At 36.5% G+C, this 22,366-nt stretch overlaps 1 protein-coding gene across 1 annotated transcript in view; it reads right to left on the bottom strand.

The window, feature by feature from the left end:
- The window catches only part of RBM46 (RNA binding motif protein 46), a gene marked incomplete at its 3' end in the record, with an annotated part of 137,904 nt that extends 120,990 nt beyond the window's left edge, over positions 1–16,914 (bottom strand). The window contains exons 1-4 of the mRNA XM_082052169.1: positions 16,880–16,914; positions 15,478–15,639; positions 10,189–10,656; positions 8,012–8,794 (exon numbers count right to left, since the gene is read on the bottom strand). Coding sequence (XP_081908295.1) covers positions 8,012–8,794; positions 10,189–10,656; positions 15,478–15,628 — 1,402 coding nt within the window. The 5' untranslated portion in view covers positions 15,629–15,639; positions 16,880–16,914. The remainder of the gene's footprint in view (positions 1–8,011; positions 8,795–10,188; positions 10,657–15,477; positions 15,640–16,879) is intronic.
- Positions 16,915–22,366: the final 5,452 nt, after the last annotated feature.

Raw genomic sequence — 22,366 nt, 5'->3', positions numbered from 1 at the left:
CTTCTTTTTTCAAGGTTTAACTAAGCCACCTAATTACCCCTTCTACTTGCTCAGCAAAGCACCTGTACTGTAGCCCGTGGCCATATCTTGCTAGTAGAGAAAGCAAAGTAAATCCTGTAAAGTAAGTTTGTGAAGGTGCCATGTGTAAAATAAATATTTTCTTTTTACACACACCAAATACTAACAGCATAAATTTAATATAAATGTTAATTCAAGTACAGAAGTCAAACACATGATTTCAACATTAAAAATTACAACACCTAAAACAACTGCTATGTAGCTAATATTAAATGCAAATAAAATTAAACTGCTATAACTGCACCTAAATTAACACCAAAAAAGACAATTTAATATGCTGATGAAGTAGGTTAAACTAAAATATGTAATGGACCACAATAGTTGACTGCTTTTAAGAAAAAAATATTCAACTTTATCTCTTTCCATTGCATTGTTTTCTGTCTACATAATATTCCATTTTGACAAACACTTTTCAGACACAACAGATTACAACCAATACTTGCATAGGTCAGGTTCTTAGATTCTTAACATATGCTACTTAGCCCATTCCTTGACCAGGAACTGAAACTATACCCCAAATTCAAAAAGAAGGATGATCTACTGTATTAGTTTCAGATTTTTAAAAAAGAAAAAAAAGGCCTTTATTTTTTATCATTCAATAAATAAGGTACTTTCCTGAGAAATGCTAAATAGTCACAATAAAAATAAAGATGTCTCACTCAAAATGAATTACATATACCCGATTTAAAAACGATTTTCAGTTTAATGCTAAATGATGTTTTTAAGAAGAACATGGCCTGATCAGAAAGTGAGCAAGCTGCTGTTCAACATGGCAACCATGGGCAAGAGGAAGTGCTGGTTACAACGGACAGCCTGGGTAAGAGTCAAGCCTCTGTGACCATGGATGCACACATGTCCCAGCAGAAAGGTGCTAACAACGGAAAATGCAACTTAGTGAACTGTACGTAAAAGTACACATAACTTGTACATGTCAAGATGTTTTTGTTGCCCATTTTTGTCTCAAAGAATTATCTAAGGTATTGAACCTCTACGTTATCACTACAGCAAGATATCTCATGGAGCCTGATGGTACGTCGACATAAAGCCCCTCAAAATACCACTCCTCCATTCATGCAATATTATACCAGAAACAAAGATTTTATTGGACATGTTCTTCCTATAAGATTTTGCATCAGGTTACAGCAACAAATCTGAGGGTGGTATTTAAGTTTCATAGTATGTATGTTTATGTATGAAAAGGCAGGGTTGCCAGAGTGGTGAGTCTTCAGTGTTGCTTTTCTTTTTTTTAAATGTTTGCTTAAGATGCATTAGTTACAACAGAAGCTGTAAAAATTCTGCGTGAAGCTCAAAATACAAGAGTAGGAATTGTAGCAAATTATTTCAACACTAAAAAAAAGACACTGTTGTATAAACTATTACAGGTAATAAAAATCTTTTAAACAAATTATCTTTTCAAAACAAATTTAATCAAGCTAACCAAAACAATTTAACATTCAATGTCACTAATCTTTAAAGTTAAATGTTTAATACACACGTGCTTTGAAGACTTATTCATCAATAAAACATGTAATGTGAATTTCCAGTAATTATGTATCAGTGTGGTGTTTTTTTCTTTCATGGCAAAATCCAAAGCAACACATTCCAAACTTTTCTTCTTCAGGGCAATTCAAGCCAAATAGGGTGTGCAGTTGGCTGCAGAAAAAGAGGGGGAAGGAGGGAAAAAAGAGAGTTTTGATTTTAGCAAGCATACCACACTACCTCTTCCAAGATGGACTTAACTATTAAAGAACCTAAGATAATGATGTAATGAAAGGATTTACAGTCTTAGGCCAACGCTGTATTCTTCCCTTTCCTTTGCACCCCTAATACTAACTCAAATAATTACAAAATTATTTAGTCAACAATTCAAGCAACATCACAAAGGACCTAGTAATAAAGATAAATGAAAAATGAGAACTTACACATCTCAGAGCTTTTTTTTCCTAAAAGCCTTATACTTTTAAAGAAATGCACATTCTTCAGTAATTAATGTATTTTATCAGTATATACATATTTTTAACCAAACTTTACAATAATGACCCTTTGTTTCACCCCCACTGAACACAAAATAGTCATGAAGACAACTTCAATGTGCATAATAGATTCTGAGCTGTATTAATTTGTTACTTATACATATATACGTGTGTATATATATGTATATACATATATATATATATAGCAACATTCATAACGCATCTTTAACACTTTACATTGGGGTGTACTATTAACCAAGTAACAAATTCTGCCAGCCACACTGCATAAATGTGACCCAGCCTCACTATGTTCATCAATGAACTAGAAAAGGGCACTAAATCCAGTCCTGTTTTGAAGTGAATGACTGCACTGAAATCAGTCAAGTCATTTCATGGATGAAAATAGTCCAACATTGTATTTTTCTTACTGATTTTTCTCCAAGTTCTACACAGAAAGATTTAGAAATTTATGTTCCCTGCCCATAAGCAGGAGCAACAGAAGAATAACTGCATCTTCAGGACTAATCCTGGGTGACTCAGATTAGAAGCTTCCAGCAATAAAGTTAACACCAAGCATGGATTTAATGTTATTTTCAAACTGCCTTATAAGCTTTTAAAAACCAGTCTTACAACACTCAGAGAAGACGGTAATCCCCATTTTAAAAAATGAAGGGGTCTCAGAAGTGACAGGCATCCACACTTAAATTCATCCATTATAGCGTATTGGAAAAAAAGAGCACATTTCCCCTTGTAGCATAAACTGCAGAAAGCTAAAAATAATATTTTTTGCAAATCAAAGGAGACGTTAGTCTCTTTCTTCCACATTAAACTGCCTACCCAAAGAAATACTTCAAGCCACCAGTCTAGTTAATGACTCCACTTGTGAACATTAATTTAAACCCAAGATGGAAGTGCAAATAATACAGAAATTACTGAAAAATGTCTTGGAGTCATTTTAGGAGCAAAAACCATAACACTCCTTTGTGCTGCGTAATCCACGTGAGCATCAGAGTAGGTGACCCATCAGCAGGTCTACAGCAGTAGAGCTATGCTCTCCTTTGAAACAAACGAACAAACAAACTGGACAGAGTATTTCTACAAGGCTCCTCAGAGGTGCATATGTGAGAAAATAATGTTGAGATCAACTTCTCTAACAAACAGCCCAAACAGTGCCACTAAGACAATGTCTCTGAGGGGGCAAAAACCTGCACCAAACATGATCCTGGAAGGTTCACTCACCTCTACTATCCCACAGCGTTGCATTCAGGGACAGCAAAGTTCTATATGCTTGCTCAGGGGCTGTGATAAAAATGATTATGTGTAAGTCATCTGATAAATATTTAAGACTTTTAACTTCATACTGTTAAGGCACATCTGAGCCTTTCTAAAAATCACTAAACCATCCTCCCCCTGCCACAATCAGCACTTATCATCTGTATTTGCTAAACAAAGCCAGCAATTTCTGTATTTTTTTAAAACATCTTACATTTTGTACCTCGCTGTTGCTTGTTCCAACAGCAATATAGTTAATTTTGATAAAGCAAACCACGGTAGTGTTGAAGTAAAGAAAACCCTTACAACAAAATAGCAGAATAAAAACATTTCACTAGAACTGTGACACCCTTACGTTTAACATCCAAAATCTAGGACAGCAGTTACTGATATGTTTGTTCCAAGACCGAGACGCTGAGTACAGACTCTTGAACTAGTTTATATAAGTTTTATCCTTGACTTGTAAATTGCTACGGCACACAGTACGTAAACAAGTGAATTCATACTAGTAAGATATAATGCTTGCTTCACCTGTTTCAGTACAGTTTACTATATACATTCTATGTGGTTTACATGCTAAGTTAATTACTAAAATGCACTTCATTGATTCAGAGATTTATCAGTATATTTTTCTTTTAAATACTTTCTCTTAAATATTTTAAAATACCCTCTTCTACCTAAACATTAATTTCTTAAATTGTGTCTTAGGGAGACACCACATGGAATAGCATGCGTGAGTGAACAAAACAATACCCTGTTGTGGAACACATGCCTAAAACCTGGCAGATCCCTGAAACTGAGGAAACTTTACCAAAACTTTTCCCTTCTTCCCTATCACCCTTAAGTCAGACTCAGTAGGGAGAGAACTCCTCAACTTTTGCTACACACAGGACTATAAAGATGTTCTGACATCTTCTGGTATCTCCTTAAACCAGTGGAATTCCACCAGCAGTAAGAGAAAACAAACAAACCCACCCCACATTCTCAGAAGAATGTTCTGCTTTTTCAGGGTTAATATGTTTACTCTTACTAAAGGAAGGGAGGTGGAAGTTCTCCTACAATTCAGAGCACATCTATGCAACTTCAAGTGCTCATCTATTACTTCAAAGTCATCTGGATGACCCAGCTTGACTCCATAAGCTACAAAACTACATTACTGATGTAAAGCACCTGAATGAAAAGTAACACCTCCTATTTTGGGATTGAGTCTGCACCAATACTGCTTCTGGACCAGAGGTGGAATATAGAGACTGTGTTAATTGGCACAATAATTCAGTCTCCCAATTGGAGCTGCCTCACATCTAGTTAGCCTCCAAAATAGGCAAGAAAAGGAAGACTTACATGTTTTTCTAACTGGGTACCACATGTAACAGGCAAGCACCATTTTGCAAAAAAACACTAAGGTGTTGTGCAACTTCTAAAGACACAGACTTATTTGTTTTGGAATGAGATTCAAATTAATGGAAAAGGTACTAATTTCCCCTCCAGGGCATTGAGATTTTCCCCTATTCTGTTCTCTCTGCCTCCCTATTCACCTTCTGGAACTTCAACATGTAGCTCTGCTCCCCTTCTCACAACGGACATCCAGACATGTAATTTCCATATATTTAAACAAGCCTCAGTTTTTTCACTGGCTTGATCTGTTCATGATTTATCTAGTAACATTAAAATATAGTTTATTCATCTTTCAGTGAAATCATAGCTCTCTGAATTTTCTCCAAGCATCATTTTCAAAATATTCAGGTGACACCAAGTGGTTAATTTTTGTACTGCTGTCTGTTCAGGACTACTGTATTCAGTAACAACCAAGTATTCTGTTATGTAAAAGTAAATACAGAAATACATATCACCAAGAAAAAGCCAGAGTGTTTTGAGATTATTAATCATAATACTCCAATTTTAAGATTCTATCAAAGCAGCCTTTTCTGATTCACTTACCTTAGTCTGCTTATATGCTTAAAAAATAAAACAAAACAAAACAAAAACACAATCCATACACATAATCAAAAATCAAGTGGGCAAAAAAATTAAGTTTCCTGTAAGAAAAGTTACTTACCAGGAGGAATTATTCCCTGTGTCATCTTTGTACACGTGTGCTTATAGTAAGTTTCTTCCCAGAAGTAACACACTTGGACTTTTCTCAAAATCACTGCTACTTACAAAAACAAAACAAACCCATTCACAACACATGCATCCATGCAGCATCATTCAACATGCCAAGCCATACACCATTCTTCAGTGAGAAGGGATCCTCTGTCACATCTAGCATCTTTTTTTTAGCACCAGATGTTTCTTTCAGCACAGTGTATATATTAAGCTGGAACAAAACCAAGTCAAGCCTGAAATAAATCTGCTACAGACTGCATAAAAAAGAAAAAAATCTCACCACAGCCAAAGTACCAAGAGACTTCCAGAACAAGTGCTAAGTAGCAGTATTAGGAAGAGAAGGATGGAAGTACTGTTTTAACAGTTTCCTATAACATTTCCAATCCATGCAATAACATTTCCAATCCACCAAAACCAGAAAAAGTGAGGAAAAAAAAACCAAACAGGTAAGAGAGGGGACTAGAAACATACTTCCTAAAGCATTTCTTAGGCACAGAAGCAGTCATCACTAGCAGAGGACTCCACTTAATGTTTCAGTTACTATTTCTGGTTACGTTTCCCTGAAAATTTAGTTTCACTGGGCCCAACTTATTAAGTAATATCATTTTAATAAACACTTATTTATCTGTCCTCATTTCTCCTCCTTCCATTCCTAAAGCAAAATCAAGCTTTAAATCTTGTGGGTGCAGTCCTGGGTCCTGTATGCCTGCACAGCTAATTGGAAAATGATCATTTAGTGTATTGTATGATCTCCTTGTCCTTCTCTCCGTAATTGCACTATACAGGATAACAAGTCTGACGCCTCAGACACTACCTGGCCCACACAAAATAGATATATTCCACAGAGAACGCCACTCCTTTCAAACCATGGAAGTCCATGGCTTAAGAAGGCAAATATTCTAAACTAGAACATGTAAAAACACTAAGGTCTGCTAATAAACTGAAATAACAGTTACTGAAGCACAACCTGTTGGAACTTCCTAGATACTGTAAGTAACTTGGAAAGAACTTGCCTACCACCACTCCAGAAACAAAAAATACTCCATCCCAAACAACTCTGGCATAGCTCCAGTTCTGAAAAAAAACAAACCAAAACACATACACACACACAAAACCAAGAAACAACACACCTTTCTATACACCATTAGACAAGAAACTAGTTTTTATTATCTGAACAAGCCTATTGTCTCCAACATAATTCTTCACAGAAAGAAAAAAGAAAAAACATACAAATACACACCTCTGGCTCTAGGATTGATTAGAAACATTTTTTGTAATGATAGAAAAGTACTTACATGGTTCTACAAAAGGCAAGCAAAAATTAATTTTACGATACTGATCTAATGCTGAAAGAAACAATGCAATAAATACAAAAGAATGCTACTCAGAAAATTAGAGAAATTACATGATGGTTCACAATACTTGCCAAATTATAAAGATCAGTCCTATTTCATCTTCAAATACACCAGGATATAAAGGCCAGAAAAAAAGAGCTAACTAAGCAGAAGAGAAGCTGTTCAAAAGAGCAAGTGGAATAAATTATACAAAGCTTTGCCTGGAAGTATGAGATTTCAAAATCCTTGTAGTATGGCTCTGTAACAACATTCAAATCTGAGTACCAAAGAGAGTACCAAATCTGAGCCCAAATTCTGATTTCTTTGAGGATGAAGTCTGAGATGATGACTACAACTACTAATGAAACAACCTGGCACCATAAATCAGTTCTGTATTCTGAATGTTGTGCGCTGAATGTTCTGAAAAATGCTGGGCAGGAACTACATGGCAAAAGTGTTACATTTTGTATTATTTATGTATTTCACTTTATGGAGCAACAGCAATAACATTGTCAAAACTGCAGTGATCTGTCATCTTAGTCATGAAAATAACATGTTTTACCATTGCTTTTTTATAATATAAAAAAATCCCTTATCTAGTAGTTGAATTCTAATATTAAGAAATGGAACATATATAAATCAAGTTGCTAGATTAGAAACTAATTAAGAATAATTGTATCCCTATTTTCTCCCATTTTCTAGCTAAAAAGAAGAACATTAAATGACAGCACTCTTTACCCAAAGATAATATATGTAAAGGCATGTAATAATACTCTGCTATAGCCTTTAGAATGTCTATAAAGAAGAATCAAAAAAGCTTCTGAAAACTATTTATTCGTCTCCCAAAACTATTTACTCACCTGAACATGGATCTACTGTTTCTGTTTTCCCTATTGATCATAAATCAAGAACTCAGCCTTTCAAATACATTTTCAGCACCATAATGATCACACAAATGACCTTATAACTAAGTCACTTAACATATTATCTGGTTCTTCCTTATAAATCATTACAGTAGACAGATGAAAGTAAAAATGACCCCAGCATTGCACTGACTACATGTTTACACAGTGTTTTTTTCAGTGCTCTTGCCTGATGGTCCACACTCAGCTGACTATATGAGAAACAATTCTGTAGACTATCTCATAAAGATACACACAGAAGCTGAGGTATATACACAAACAACAATTTTAAAGTAAGTTTTCTAGCTTCAGTTCTTAAGAACTAATTGAAAGTATCTATGCTTACCTAGATGTAGAAGTGTGAACTGTGCTGCCAATTCCTTTGCACCTTCTACTGTTGTACAAAGTTTGTCTGGCATGAAGTAACTCTGGGAACTGTCTGCAATACTAGGAATAAACACCTTGTACACCAGGAGTATTTTCCCATCCTGACTTGTGGTTGAATACAAGTAGTATTCTGGTGGTGCCCAGTTATTTTTATTGCAAAAATAATCCAGATGCATTGCTGCAGAACTGAAGTGACTGGATTTTAAAGAATACACGCTAATTGGAGTAAGCTTTATTCCTGGAAAAAACTGGTATGTACATCTTTCTATTTCAGGAGGGCCTGGACTGTGCTGACCATTAAGACGAACCGAAAGACTTGCTGGTTTCCCTATGGATTTTTGATGACCATCTTCTTTGTTAGGAAACGCTAAGAGATTTTCAGAACCAGGACTTATCTGACCGTTGAAGTGTTGCTTCCAAGTACTTTCTTTGTTAACTGGCTTTGCCAGTGTTACTTCAATACTAGCTCCATCAATGCACTTTCCATTCATTACAGACATAGCAGCAACTGCATCTTCTCGGTGGAAAAAATGAACAAAAGCATAGTCTCTCAGCTTCTTTACACGTTCAACTACTCCTGGCTTGAACTTGTTGAATTCAGCTTTAATTGTTTCTTCTGTAGTAGACATCATTAAATTTCTAACATATAATACTTTAACTCTCTGCATTGTCTCTTCATCAACTTCTTTCTCTGGGTCTGCCCAGTCTACTTGAATAGTATGACCCCAGAGCTGGAATGTTCCTACAGCAAAGAAGCATTATATCAATAAGAAATGTGCAGAGGGAAACAATTCTTATCAACTATCTCTAGAAAAAGCAAACATGATGCATGCCACATGAAAGGGTCTTTTTTTGTTGCCTGCATCTACTTAAGCAAAATATGTAAAATATTACTACTTGAAATTATTAAGGAAAGTAAGAATCTGCAAAAATTCAAAATGTTCTATCTGTACCCTTTGGGTTCATTAAGCACCATAAGCTGTGAAAACAGAGACTTTGTGATTCCGAAACATATATATACACACATATATAAAGCAATCATAACCAACATATTATTTTAGTAGCTAGTAAACACAGCATCTTTTATAATATCACCACCTCAAAACATAAGGTCAGTACCTGTAAAAAGTCATCTAAATGTCTACACACTAGCACAAGCCTCACTCTATGTTGCAGCAGACACCAAAACCATAAATTTAAAAACCAAATCAAAACAACAAAGCACCTTGTTATCCTTTCAAGCCAACATTTTGAGTATTACACAACTAGTTTATTTTACATTCAGTGACCTGGCCACGCTACTCCCATTACTTTGCAAGGCCTACGTAAATCTTAGGTAACACTCCTCCTTTACACTGTGTCGGCGATTAACTCAAGACTTGCCTAAATCTTAGCCTTAATGCAGGGAGATTTATCTTTCATTTCAGCAAGACCAATGCTGTATTATCTGTTTTAATTACTTTGCTTCTCCAACTATATTGTTTCATTTCCTCCCTATTTATTTTCTCTTCCAGAATTTACCTTTTTAAGTGTACTTTTACCTATTCCCTTCTCTTTTGGTATATTTAATCCCCTCTATTTTCTCTCAAAAGGTATAAAATAAGGTACTAAGAAAAAGTCATCTTCTACTTGTTAAACTCTTAAAATTATTTTCTAGTAGAAAATTAAAGACCTACTTTCAAATATTTTAAAAATATGAAACATCAATGATAACACTCATGACGCTCAAAGAAAATACAGGACACATTCCAAGTATTGCATTTTTTAAGCTCAGCTTTTAAGAAAATTCACACACAAATGAAAACTGAATGTGTGCCCAAAGAAAAACATAACTTGGTGTAAATTAGAGAAACTTGTGTTTATAAAACAGATGTCTGCTCTTTCATTCTCAGAAAGGCTTAAATTATTGCTTCTTAAAAAAAAAAAACCACACACACACAAAAAAAACAAACAAAAACCCCACCCAAAAACAAACAAACAAAACCCACCACACCCATAAAACCCAACCCCAACTCATAAACTCAAGAAAAAAATAAAATCCTCCCTTAAAAAAAACAGGGATGATCCACCATTCCAAACCCGCAAAATGGAGACATTCTCCTCCCCAAAACTCAATTTAATTACAAATAGGTTTACCTGGGATAAGCCGCCTTCTAGCCATCGCAGCTGCTCTGTGAGATTCATATTCTACAAATGCAAAGCCACGATTTTTGGTTTTGTCAGTGGCATTTGGATAAACAATGACATCCACCACTCCTTCTGTAACTTTTTTCATTTCATTTAGTATTTCATCTTTCTTCTTTTCTTTTGGAATTGCTCCAATAAAGAGTCTGCAGTTGTCCAGACTTACGCAGACACCAATAAATTTCCCTGGACGAATTTCATAATTATTCAGAAATTTGATGGCCAGCTGGGCTTCCTCTTTAGTAGTATACATCACAAAAGCATAGCCTCGATTCTCACCACTGAATTCCATCATCAGTCTGAACTCATAGATCTTCCCAGCTCTCTCGAAAACAGGAACTAATTCATCTTCATACATATCACGAGGAATCTTACCCACAAAAACTTCACATCCACGAGGTGGTGGAGGACCTTCCCAACCTTAAAATAAAGTGTCCAACAACAATTTAGTACAAATGCCAGACAGACACACCTTCCCCCCCATAATTTGGACGTAGGAGTTATTTGTTTTTACTCTCAATTTAAAACTCATCCACAATTTAATTCTCATTTTTGTTATGTATACATTTAAAATGACACAAGCCCACATTTTGTATTTCTTTTAATTCCGTCTTCTGTTTCTTTCTCTGGAATCTGTACAACAACCCACTGAACCTGGTATTATTTAAAACATTGGTAGGCTTGCTATAAGATATACATTTCAATACTTTTCTGCCCCTTAAAATTGTATGTCAGTTATTAATACGACTGACAGGTGTAACTGAGAAAGAACTTAAGCTGTATTTTCTACTCTAACATTTTAAAGTTGAAAATGTTTGTCTATACTTCTTGCCCATATTTTAAGAAATTTTGGTCAGGGTTCCCAGTACAGTTTTTAATTTTCCTTGACATAATTCGTTTGGGCTTTGGTTTTGTTTTGCTTTTTGGTTTTGGGAGAGGTTTTTTTGTGTTGTTTTTTTTTTTCTTTTTTTGTTTTGTTTTGTTTTTTTAATTAGACAAACAAATCACACTCAAGTTTCAAAGGCAGACAGTCAAATCATCACTAATGGCTTTTTCTAAAGCTTTGACAAGCAGGGTTCTCTGCAAGAAAGAACGCAAGTACAAAACTGGTCAAAAAAAAGAACACAATGTGGTAAGGAAATAGTAATATGAAATAAAAAGCATAAAGAGGCAAGATGAAAAAAATTACTGCTGACAAGTTAAAAGAAGAAGTTAATTAAATATTTTACTTTGGCTTGAAGTTCAGAATAAATTATATTTAGGTGATTTTGTAATTAACTTTTTTTTTTTTCCTTCATGTAAGTATCAAAGAGCACATAATTTACTCTACGAATTCTTTTTTTAACAAAATTGGGAAATTTTTCCCTTCTCACATAATAAATTTTCATCTATGTGCTGTACACTAAGAACCACATGGAACACAGGAAAGCTACCAAGGCATAAGAATTGACATGCATTTGGAGCCACACTGCCATGGCTGATCTGGGAAAAAGTATGGGTCTGTTCCACATAATATTTATTATTTTCAGCTTTATAAACATTTATGACCACTTCAACTGAGGTCTGACTGGATGCAGCAAGTGAGGCAGTTTCCAGGTTAGTACTGCCATCACTCACAAACACCAGTCAGTTGCCCACATAAAAAAAGCATAAACAAACAGTACACCATTTAGGAGCTCCAAAGACAAAAGCAACTGCACACCTTAATCAAGAAAAAAAGGAGGCTATTCTTGATTGTGTATGGAAGTCATTAAATTAAATAACAATGTTCTCGTTTATTAACTAGACAAACATTAACTACCATCCTCAGCCTGATAACTGATTAAACAGTGATTCTCAGCAAGTAAAAGCCATCTACCATTCAAAAAACCCACCTTCTAATTTTAAAGCTACAATACTCAGCCTTACAGCACATCACTGCCAACCACAAGTAACTTATTACTCCTGATTTAGAGAAAGCCTGGTCTGTGCCACATTTGCCACTAAGCAGCATGTATTTGACAGAGCAAACACGAAGTAGTTCACCAAAAGCACCATTCCTCAAGCAGTTACCAACTGAACAGAGAGTTTCCTTGACTAGATATTCAGTCGATCACTGGACAATTATGGGATTCATTTTTTTGCAGCAGTTCAAGTAATCAAACTTCAATCAATGTTACAGTTATAATCCTCTCACTGTTAGTAAGATCCGTGCTGTCTCAAATTTTCTTCCATGTCATTCTAATGACTTGCATACCTAATGACATCATTATGTCATCAGCAATCTAAGCAAATGACCCAAACAAAGCAATGAAATATCACTTTTTTTTTAAATAAACACTCTACAGATACATTTTCAATGACTAGCATAATCTGAACAAGAACTGTGCTGCTGCCAATTGAGGTTGAAAAATAGTATCATTTTTAGGGTAATTTTGAGCTAAATCAGCTTCTTGCTCTGGACACCTGCCAGTCTGATAAACAAGATTGTAGCAAAAAAACAGAGCTGACAGTGAAACCTTCTCTTTTGGCAGCAACACAAGCTTATAGAAACCACAACTTAAACAAGCAAAATTCACAATGAAACTCTTCATTTACAAACAGTAATTGTCATTTCTTACAAACCATCTCAAACATTCAAGTCTCAGCTGGCCTAGAAAACCATTTATAGCAACTCAAGGTAATTTCCACCCTAGCTAAGTATAAAAGTACATAAGATTTAAAGGAGAGATATATAATTAATGTCAATGAACAGATTCATGGAAGATACACCTTGTCAAACACATCTACTTTCAGAAAAGATTAACAATCTTAATTAATAAAAGTAACTTTGCCAAACAAATACACTTAAAACTGCTTAATGTTCTAATTAAAAATCATAATTGTAAAGTAAAAAAAAAAGTATTAAATAACTTAAAAACAGGCTGAGCCCTCACAACATAGTCAGCGATGCCCTGCAGTTCTTTTGTCAGTGTGATTTTCAAAATAATTATACAGGGCTCCATTTGCCTTTTTTATATAGGCTAGTAAAAATATGTATGTAATTTTAGACAGGAAAACCTTCCAAAGAGAAATAATTTGGATGCATCTGTATCTTAAGCTACATATAGCAATGAGCAATACAGTTCATCCTTACGAGCATGACTTGTACGTATACAAGATCACAGGCCACAAGTGAGAAGGAACTGAAAGAGTAGCACAAAGATTCTTCCTTCTTTCTGCTTGTGTAAGTGCATAACCTGACTCAAAAAGAAGAGTTCCTGTACTTCATGTGATACAACAAGGACTAACGGCAAAATTCTTGAACATTGATGATGCCAGTGATGACAATGGGAAAACTATTCAAAGTAAAATAAGTACTTCATAAAGATTTAAGGCACTTGATTCATTTCATCAGAATAACAAGAAATGTTAAGATAAATGTAACTGACACAGCATTATTGCAGAGAATAACTGGCACTAGTTGTTTTATCAATAAAACTTTAAAATACCTATTTCAGACTAAAAGCCCAAATTCAGCAGGAGAGATGCTAACCATTTTAACAAGCTAAGTATAGGAGTAGATAATCCCACCTTTTAGAGTTCTCAAAATCAAAACCCGATACTTTTCTGAAAATGTGTCTTAACCAAAGTCATCAAGCTCAACATAATAAATGAGCTGAATGTAAATGTTTAAGATACACAGAAGTTCAAACTAAATGATCTAAAAGCCACTCATTTTCTTAACCTCTGTTAACTCTTGAATAAGGGAATAATGATATCAAAATATAATTAGGAAAAATAAAATCTACAGAACTACTTCTCCTATGTCTTCACTCAAAACAATAACAAATTCAATCATTTGTGATTTATTGATTTATCTCACAAACTTTCAGCCTTTGCAGCACAAGATAAACCCCTTAGTTTCCGGTTTTCATATAAGCATTCATTAAAGTTGAATGATCTTGCAAAACCTTCAAATAAAAATACCCTTTATCAGTACTACTTAAAACTAAGAGTAATTTCAATCTATTTCAGAAAGCAAATCAAAAGTGGTGAACAAAGGCTTTTCCTTGTACTACCTATATTACTCATTTTCTCTTAACTAAATCTGCAGCACCAGTTTCATTGAAAGTATTTTATCAGGGGATAGGGCTATTTCAAGAGATTTATTATTTTTAAGTTACTTAACCACAGTATCAGACATGTTTTTGAAATAGCATTTAATACACAAGAAAAAATTAAGTCTTCCAATGCAGTAAAATCCTGAAAATCCAATACCGCTGTTTCCAAATTGCAAAGTACATACTCCATACACTGCAGGACTTAGTTCTACATTTTTTGTCACTTACTTTAGTGGAAATATAATTTAGCATACAGAAAAACATTTTAGTGACAAAGTTTGTCCTCACTGCAGCATTAACTTTCCAGTTCAAGGGTGTAAGTCTCCCATTTGTACCATGACAATGAATCCCAAACCACTATAAATTAACCAAGGAGATGAAAATGTAGTTTTTATAGCATCAATACAATCTCACTTATTCTCTAGGACTTTTATCAACTGTTATTTTTTATTACACATGGATACATACTCAACAATTTCTGTTTTCTAGTGTATTAAGTGAAAGAACAAGAACAGACGAACAATAAACTGTTTGCACTTCACTGTTAAAAACACATCCAAAGAATGATAGAAGTGCCAGAAGATCAGCATTTATCATTTTTTCTTCTCAGAATGAAGGTTGGGGTGGGGTTAATCTTAGACATGAAGAACAGATTAGTCAACTCTGAAAACAAAATAAATTAGATTATCTTCACTGATGCTACCTGAGAGAACAAAGGTTTGTAAAAAACTAATGCTTTGGCCAATGCAAGTGATAAGACAAGAAGTAAAGCATGGTATGCCTGCTATCACCAACTTGTTTGTCCCTTCTGTGCCACTAAAGATTTTCAAGCATGTTCTCAGTCATATGGAACACACTCGGTATTTCCAACCCCACATTTATTTTGCTGTCAACTTTAGCTGTTTCTAAAGCTGTGATTTCTTAAATCCACCAAGAGCTAATGTTCAACAGTCTAGCACAAGAAACCTTAAACTGCTTGGAACTGTAAAACATATGAGGATCCTGGTATATGTTTGGTTTCTTACAGTCTTTCCTTAAGTATCTGCTACTGGTCACTGTCAAGATATGGGACATGAGGCAACACAAATTTTCAGTCTGATTCAGTATAGTTCTACTTACAGAAAATAAACTCCAAATTCATAATCTGAAAAGTGCTTACCTGGTGGAGGACCACCAAATTTTCTTTGCCCATTTTCTTGAACCAAGCTGTATCCAGTCTTCTCCATCAGGGCCAGTAAAGCAGCTTCATTCTGAGTGCCACTTCGGATTTTGCCACATCCATTTGCTGCACCTTTATTTTCCTCATGCATATCTGCAATAGCTTCAACATAACATTGCAAATATTTCAATTCAGATCATTCTAAGTTGTTGTAAGTATACATAAGCTACAACTGTAGTTTGTTCTTTAATGTCCCTTATGTTTTTAGCTTGCTTTGTCCTCAGGATCAGGCTCCAATAAATAATGTCCTGAAATCTCAGCAGTTTATTTTTTCCCAGAAAAACAGTTAAAACCAGCTTCAATTTCACAAAAATGTTTCTTGCCAGCTCACTATTATTTGCTGAACAATTAAGCTTCCTAGTTGAGGCCTCAACTAATAAAGTATCTGGAAAGCTTTTGGTGGAGATATATGTATTTTGCCTTTTCTATCAGGATGGCATTCATTTTGTGGCAAAAATCCAAGCAACCACCACTCCAGTGAAGTTACATTTACACGACACCCATTGCTGGTCATTAAACAAGCCAATCCCTAAACTCCTGGCTTCATCAAAATGAGGTTCCAGAAAGGAAGCAGGAAAGAGTACTAAGAGATTCCTGACAGACAACAACAGTAAAAGCATCACTCCTATCTGCCACAAATGGTGTCTCATCTTCCTTCAGCAAGTGAACTACATGTACTGTTTTTCACAGCCTACAAGCTGCACGGTCATTCTATCATCAGAGAATCTCTTGCAGTTTGGGGCCTAACGAGATACAGAAGTAGACAAAAACAAAGCTGGGGCAAGGAAGACCTATAAATTAATCTTCCCTTTGTGTCATTGAGTTCAAACATCCAGCCAAGAAGAACACTATCTGTAAGAGCTGCAACTGGATACCAGATTAAAATCGTGGGAGTTGATGAGTGGGCCCACAGTGCTCCCAGAGAGGCAAAGAGGCACTGAGGAGTTTGGGCAAGAAAACAGCAAGAGGAACCAAGTGAGCCACAGGCAGGCCCAAGGATAAAAACACCACCTGAGGAGGCAAGACAGTCACCTGGGGCAGGGAGAGAAAAAAAAAAAAAAAAAAAAAAAGAGAGAAACAGTAGCCCCGGAAATACCCTGCGCTACTCTTGCCGGCTTGCACGTTGAGGAGGGCATCCGCACTGGCCCCATCTCCTCACACCCTCGTCCCTCACACTGCCTCCGCCTTTCCCCACAGCACAGCAAGGGCCCGAATCCGCCGCTGTCCCCAGGGAGACGAGGCCGCGGCACGACCCCCAGCCCTGCCTTAGGCGCTCGGCACCACTCCGGCAGCGCGGAGCGCAGAAAACAACTCCAGCCGACCCCTCCGCCAGCCACCTCACCCGCCTGGCCCCGCCGCCACGGCTTTCCCTCGCTCTGCCTCAGCCCAGCCAATCACCGGGCGGCCAGGGTGGGCACGAGCATAATTGACAGGCGACATCAACCAATCACAGCGAGGCAAAAGGCCGTGCCTGGCACGCGAGCTCTTTTAAAACAGGCGGCCGTTGGGGAGAGAGCTCCTGCTGGGGCGCGTGCGGCGGCTGCGCGGGCTGGGCCGGCGGGTGGAGCTGTGTCACCGCTCTGAGGGTGGGGGCGGTGCTGCCGCCTCAGGCCCCTCCTGAGGGAGGGCTGATGTCCACCTCTTCTGCACCCCCTGCCAGCGCCTTCCTTCACTCCTTCCGAAAGGAAAGCAAGCTGTAAGCTCGCCGTTAGCGTTTCAGAACCTGGCTGCGATTTTTTTTGTGTGTGTGTCTTTCAGCTTACATCTGCTGTTAAAAGCTGTATTTCGGACTTTAGGGTGTGCTCTGAGATGCGTTTGTACTTCAGGGAGCGTTTAGGTGCAAGTCCATGTTGACCGGTAACCCGTGGGTGAAATAGGGCTGGTTTTGATCCCTACTGTTTTAGCTAATATTTCAGTTTGTTAGAAATGAACCATGTTTGCTTAGTAACAGCCACAGCCAAAATACTTCTGGCAAAGACTTCTTGCCCTCCCTTTTCCTAAGATTTAAATGCTCAACTGTGCTTACTAATAAGGCAGAGAATCTCAGAAATTGTAATTTGGGAACATGCAAATTCATCGGTATTATGAATATGTTACCGACCTTTTAGCAATCAAGTTTCAAATATGCCCTGCCATAAAATGGTCACACCACTATTTTAGACATTTACCTATTCAAGCTTATTTCTCAAAGAGAAAGCTTATTATCCTTTTATTAATAATGGCATAATACCATAATTTAAAAGTTCTGAATGGCCAACAAACCGAAGCTATTGCCTTGAAGATTAGATGTCACCACCTGTTCATTTCAGGTGTCTGTGTGTTTTTTGACCACATCTAAATCAGGGCAATTAACGTGTTAATTCTTCTTTCTAGGAGTCACAACTGTTCACAGCAAAGGGACAGTTTCTCATAGTTGTCATTTCTTTCACTCTCCCCATACATATATAAATACCACTCATCCCAAATTAATCCCATATTTCAGTTCACTTATTTATAATTAAGATTTACTTAAGGATGGGAAGAAGACCAGGGCCAGAACGATGTTTAGTATTAATCAGCGTATTTAGTTTTTACTACTTCATTGAATCAGTACCTTAGTACTTAACTGGTTTTAGGATTATTTTACTTATTTTAGGATTATTTTACAAGAGTTACAGTATAATTTGCAAAAAGAATTTGGCACAAATTCTGGTTAGAAAATTACTTTAAATTGCAAGTTAATGTGCTATTTGACCTAAAGCTTTATACAGTTCCTCTTAATACTGAGTTAGTTTCCTCACTAATGTCTTTTTGAAACTGCCACAAATCTGATGGATGAGGAATGAGGGCAGTCCTGCCAGGATTATAACATTTATTCCTTTGGCTGAATTTGAAAATGTGAAGGATGTATTTTTCTTACACATTTTATTTTATAGCACTGCACCAGACAGTTGCATTTCTTTTCCTCTTAAGTTATTTTAGGTAGCTCTGAGACAGAAGTCCTTGATTTTTTTTTTTTAACTTCTGTTTCACTGGAATGCTAGCAAGCCCCAGCATATATATTCCTGGAGTGGGCTATTACTGCAGTTGTAATATGCTTTAATAAAAGCATAAGCTTTTTTTTTTTTTTGTCAGTGTAAATTTTGCTATGGCCTGGAGCAGGAAAAGAGGGTGTGTAGTACTTCTGCACTCTGACGGGTTTGATATGTAGGTAGTGGAAATACGTTAAAAGGAAGCAGACATCCTTTGAAGTTTAGACAAAGGTCTCTGTAAGAAAACCTAGACATAATATGATTGTAAATCTAATTATAGTAAGCTGTCTAGAAATACTTCAATCAATCAGTCCATTTTATTTGGGGTTTCAGTTTATCAAGTAGCTGCAATGCCTGTTTCAGTAGGATTCTCCTTACAAGGCATCCTGGTGCCCAAAGGCTCTTTTCTTGTGAAAGGTGCTGTTCATTCTTGTTCAGCTTTCTGCCTTGAAAGAAATTGAATCATTTTTTAATTATAAAATTACAAAATCTGATATTTTTGGAATAAGCATGTGAGGGAAGAAAATATTAATTGTAGAGAAAACATCATACAGAATTGCCTTTTTTTTTTGTAAACTACTTTGAGGCATGTGCCATGTGATTTTAACATGCAGATATGCAATGAATATAAAAAAATGGATCCTGAAGCATGTTCTGTCTTCACTTAGATGCATATGTATGTCAAGTATTTCATTGATGTAAACTGAATTAAATCAATATTGCTGAGTGCAGAGTGATGTAAAATGTACATAACAAGATATGTAAAATCTCTCTGCTTGTTTTTTCCCTCATGAGCTCCAGAACTGTTATTTGCTCCCTCAGTATCTCACTCTTAAAAACCTGGGCCCTGTGTCACAAAGCCATACCTTTAATCACTGAGCAAAACCGGCTGTTTTCTGACAATACAGCTAACCCCCTGAGGGAAGGAGCAGATGGGAATTGCTGAAAAAAGTAATGCCACAAAGGGTTGGTAGAAGAAGTGGTGAAGGTCAGGGAATAGATGGGAAGAAAGGATGGGAAGGTGGGAAGATGGAGAATCCTGTCCTGAGTACTGTGGTCTTTTGGTGCTCCACTGGTACAGAATGCTTTCCCCGTCTGCTTTTTAGGCAAATGCTTTAAATTAGTGCTGAAATGGCAGTGTATGCTTCGCACATTTGTACAAAGGCAATTAAAGAGTTTTGGTGGTTTTAGTGCTTCTGAAAGTGACTACTGCCCCAACAACCTTGTAACCAAAGTTTTCCTTCCGCAAGAATGTGAAGCGCAAATACCTATGGAGTGGGTTTCCTTCTGTCACACGGCTGGTGTCTCAGTCCTCGCTGGAAAGCTTCGAAAGATCAGAGACAGTTCCTTCTCAGTCACTGCTCATTTTTTTTTTTTTTATTTCTCTGCAAATATTGTCAGAAAATAGCTGAATTTATGGTAGCTTCTGTGAAAGCCTTAGAGCCTATTTCTGCATTGGAACCAAACAAGCATCAGCCATCAAACTGTAAAGACTCTGGTCGTGCCTGACCTGACCCAGACATTAACTAGAAGTTTACCAGAGAGGCTAAAGGTTTTTATATCACATTACCCGTTGATTATTTCATAACTCTGGAAATAAATCACATTGAGTGCAACAGTGGAGAACAAGGTTTAATTTTTACTTTTCCTAATTTAAATATTTTAAACACCTTAATTGTAGTTTGATAAGTTGAAAGAGTCTACTTTCTTTGGGCTGTTCCTACTTGACTTTGAATTACAGCTTATTCTGAGAATCTAAAGGGCATCAATTTATCAAGGCCACATCCTTTTAATTTATAATCCAGCTGCTGTGAGCTGCTAGCTAGCTTTTAAGTCAGGAAACTCTGGACTGTCAATGCCAATTACAATTAAACAACTTACGATGCTTCTGTGTAGTTTTCTTTGTATTTTTCCTGAGGCTTTAAGTGTATAGTGCTGTGCTTGGAGACACAATTAATAAAGTCTGAAGCCATGTAACCTGTGTTTTTGTGTGTTTCTTTCATTTAGATATATACATATTTTTATATATAATTGTATATTATACACACATGGAATCCCATGACTTATCTTTGGGGTTTCTTACAGTATTCATTAAGTACAACTAACAGGATTATTTTTAAATGCTTTTCTGTATCTAGCTACTGTTTATCTTACAAAGCTTAGTGACACAACCAAAACTGCCATGAAAAACTAAAACAAGAACCACCACTACATTGTGGACAACTATAAACAAAATTGGGGTCAGGCAGTTTGACTGTTCCATCCTGATTTCTTGTTAGATGCTACAACAGTGAAACAGGAGTTCAAAAATCAACATTTCTAAACCTACTGAGCAGTTATGTGAACTTAAAAAACATCTGATTTACTCATTTTTTTAAATGCGAGTTTCACAGTTAACTGATCCCAGTTTGCTGGAGATCTGCACAGTACAGTTTCCTGCATGTACCAGAGCCACTAGGTGGGAGTATGTTATCTTGAAAGAAAGTTTGTCAGGCCCGGCTGTTTTTATTGTGGAGGAGATGCTGCAACACCATCCGCACCATGTCGAGTTGGTGATCAAATTGGGGTATTTTCTGTGCTCGTGTCCACAACGGGACGCTGGGGAGACACTGCCCTGCCTGCCTCGTTGCTCCTTCAGCCCAGGAGGATTTGAGTGGGAGCAGAGACAAAGGCTTACTGGGAGTTACACCTCCAAAAAGCAGATCTGGTATCCAGACAAGGACCACAAGCACTCTTCATAATCTAGTTATGTAGAAATTCCCAAGGCTAAAAAAGATTCAGGAAATCACCTTACTAAGATGCAAGCTAATAATTAAAAAAAAAAAAAGCCTCATTGTATCAGAAGTGAGGCATTTGTCAGAGAGAGAACATACAGGTGACAGATATAGAAAGGGCTTTTTGAGGAAGATGAGACCATAGGAAAAACATTTGGGTTTTTTTTTCAGCAATATTCAATACAAAAGTGTATGCAATGTAAACCCATTATAATGTAATGTAATGTAAACCCAGTGTAACAATGTAAACCCATTATTTTCTGCAGAAGATACGTCCTCACACTAGTCCTAAACTGAGGGGTCAGTGAAAGGAATTTTAGGACTTATGAGTAAACTTAAGTAACAAACTGATAAGGCCGGGTGTAGTCAAGTCTAAAGAAACTCCAGGATGGTATTGCGGGACTTGAGAGGTGTAATGTGTAATGAATTTCTCAGCGTGGCCATGGTACTAGAAGGATGGTGCCAAATGAGCAACTTTCAGAAGAATTTCAGCACAAGTTTGCGGAAGCTGAAAAAAATCCGACTTTCACACCAGGAATATCTGAAAGTTGTAAGGCTATAAGTGGAAAAAAAATGAACACAAAATGATTATTCATTGTTCCCTGTAGTACAAGAAGGGGAGGGACAGCTAATGTAAGCATCAGGCAGATAATTAAAAAAAAAAAGCTCTTTTTCATATGCCATAATTAATTTTGCCATAGAACCTTCTGGTGGTCAGACAGATAAGCTAGAAACGGCGTAAGACAAGTTCACATAGGGTAAGAGTATTAAACATAATGAAATTAATGCAAGTTTTAAAGCTGGAAGCTTGTGAATTGTTGCTTATGGAAATTTTTGATAATATATCAAGACTCTGTCAGTACCTGTACCCTGTCCTCAAGTGCTCACTGTTGCTCCTTGGAGGAGAATGATATGGGGCTAAACTGACCTTCAGATATTGCCAAGTTCATTCATGTGTTCCTATGGTGCTGAAAAATTTGGCCTTCGTCTATAAGCTAAAGTCTTTCAAAGGTGGTGAAGTTGTTAACAGTGTCTGGTTGTCTT

Source organism: Streptopelia decaocto (genome assembly GCF_964273445.1).
Source record: "Streptopelia decaocto genome assembly, chromosome: 4".
NCBI lineage: Eukaryota > Metazoa > Chordata > Aves > Columbiformes > Columbidae > Streptopelia > Streptopelia decaocto.
Note: the sequence above shows the minus strand (reverse complement) of the source record. Positions and strands in the feature narration are given on the sequence as shown.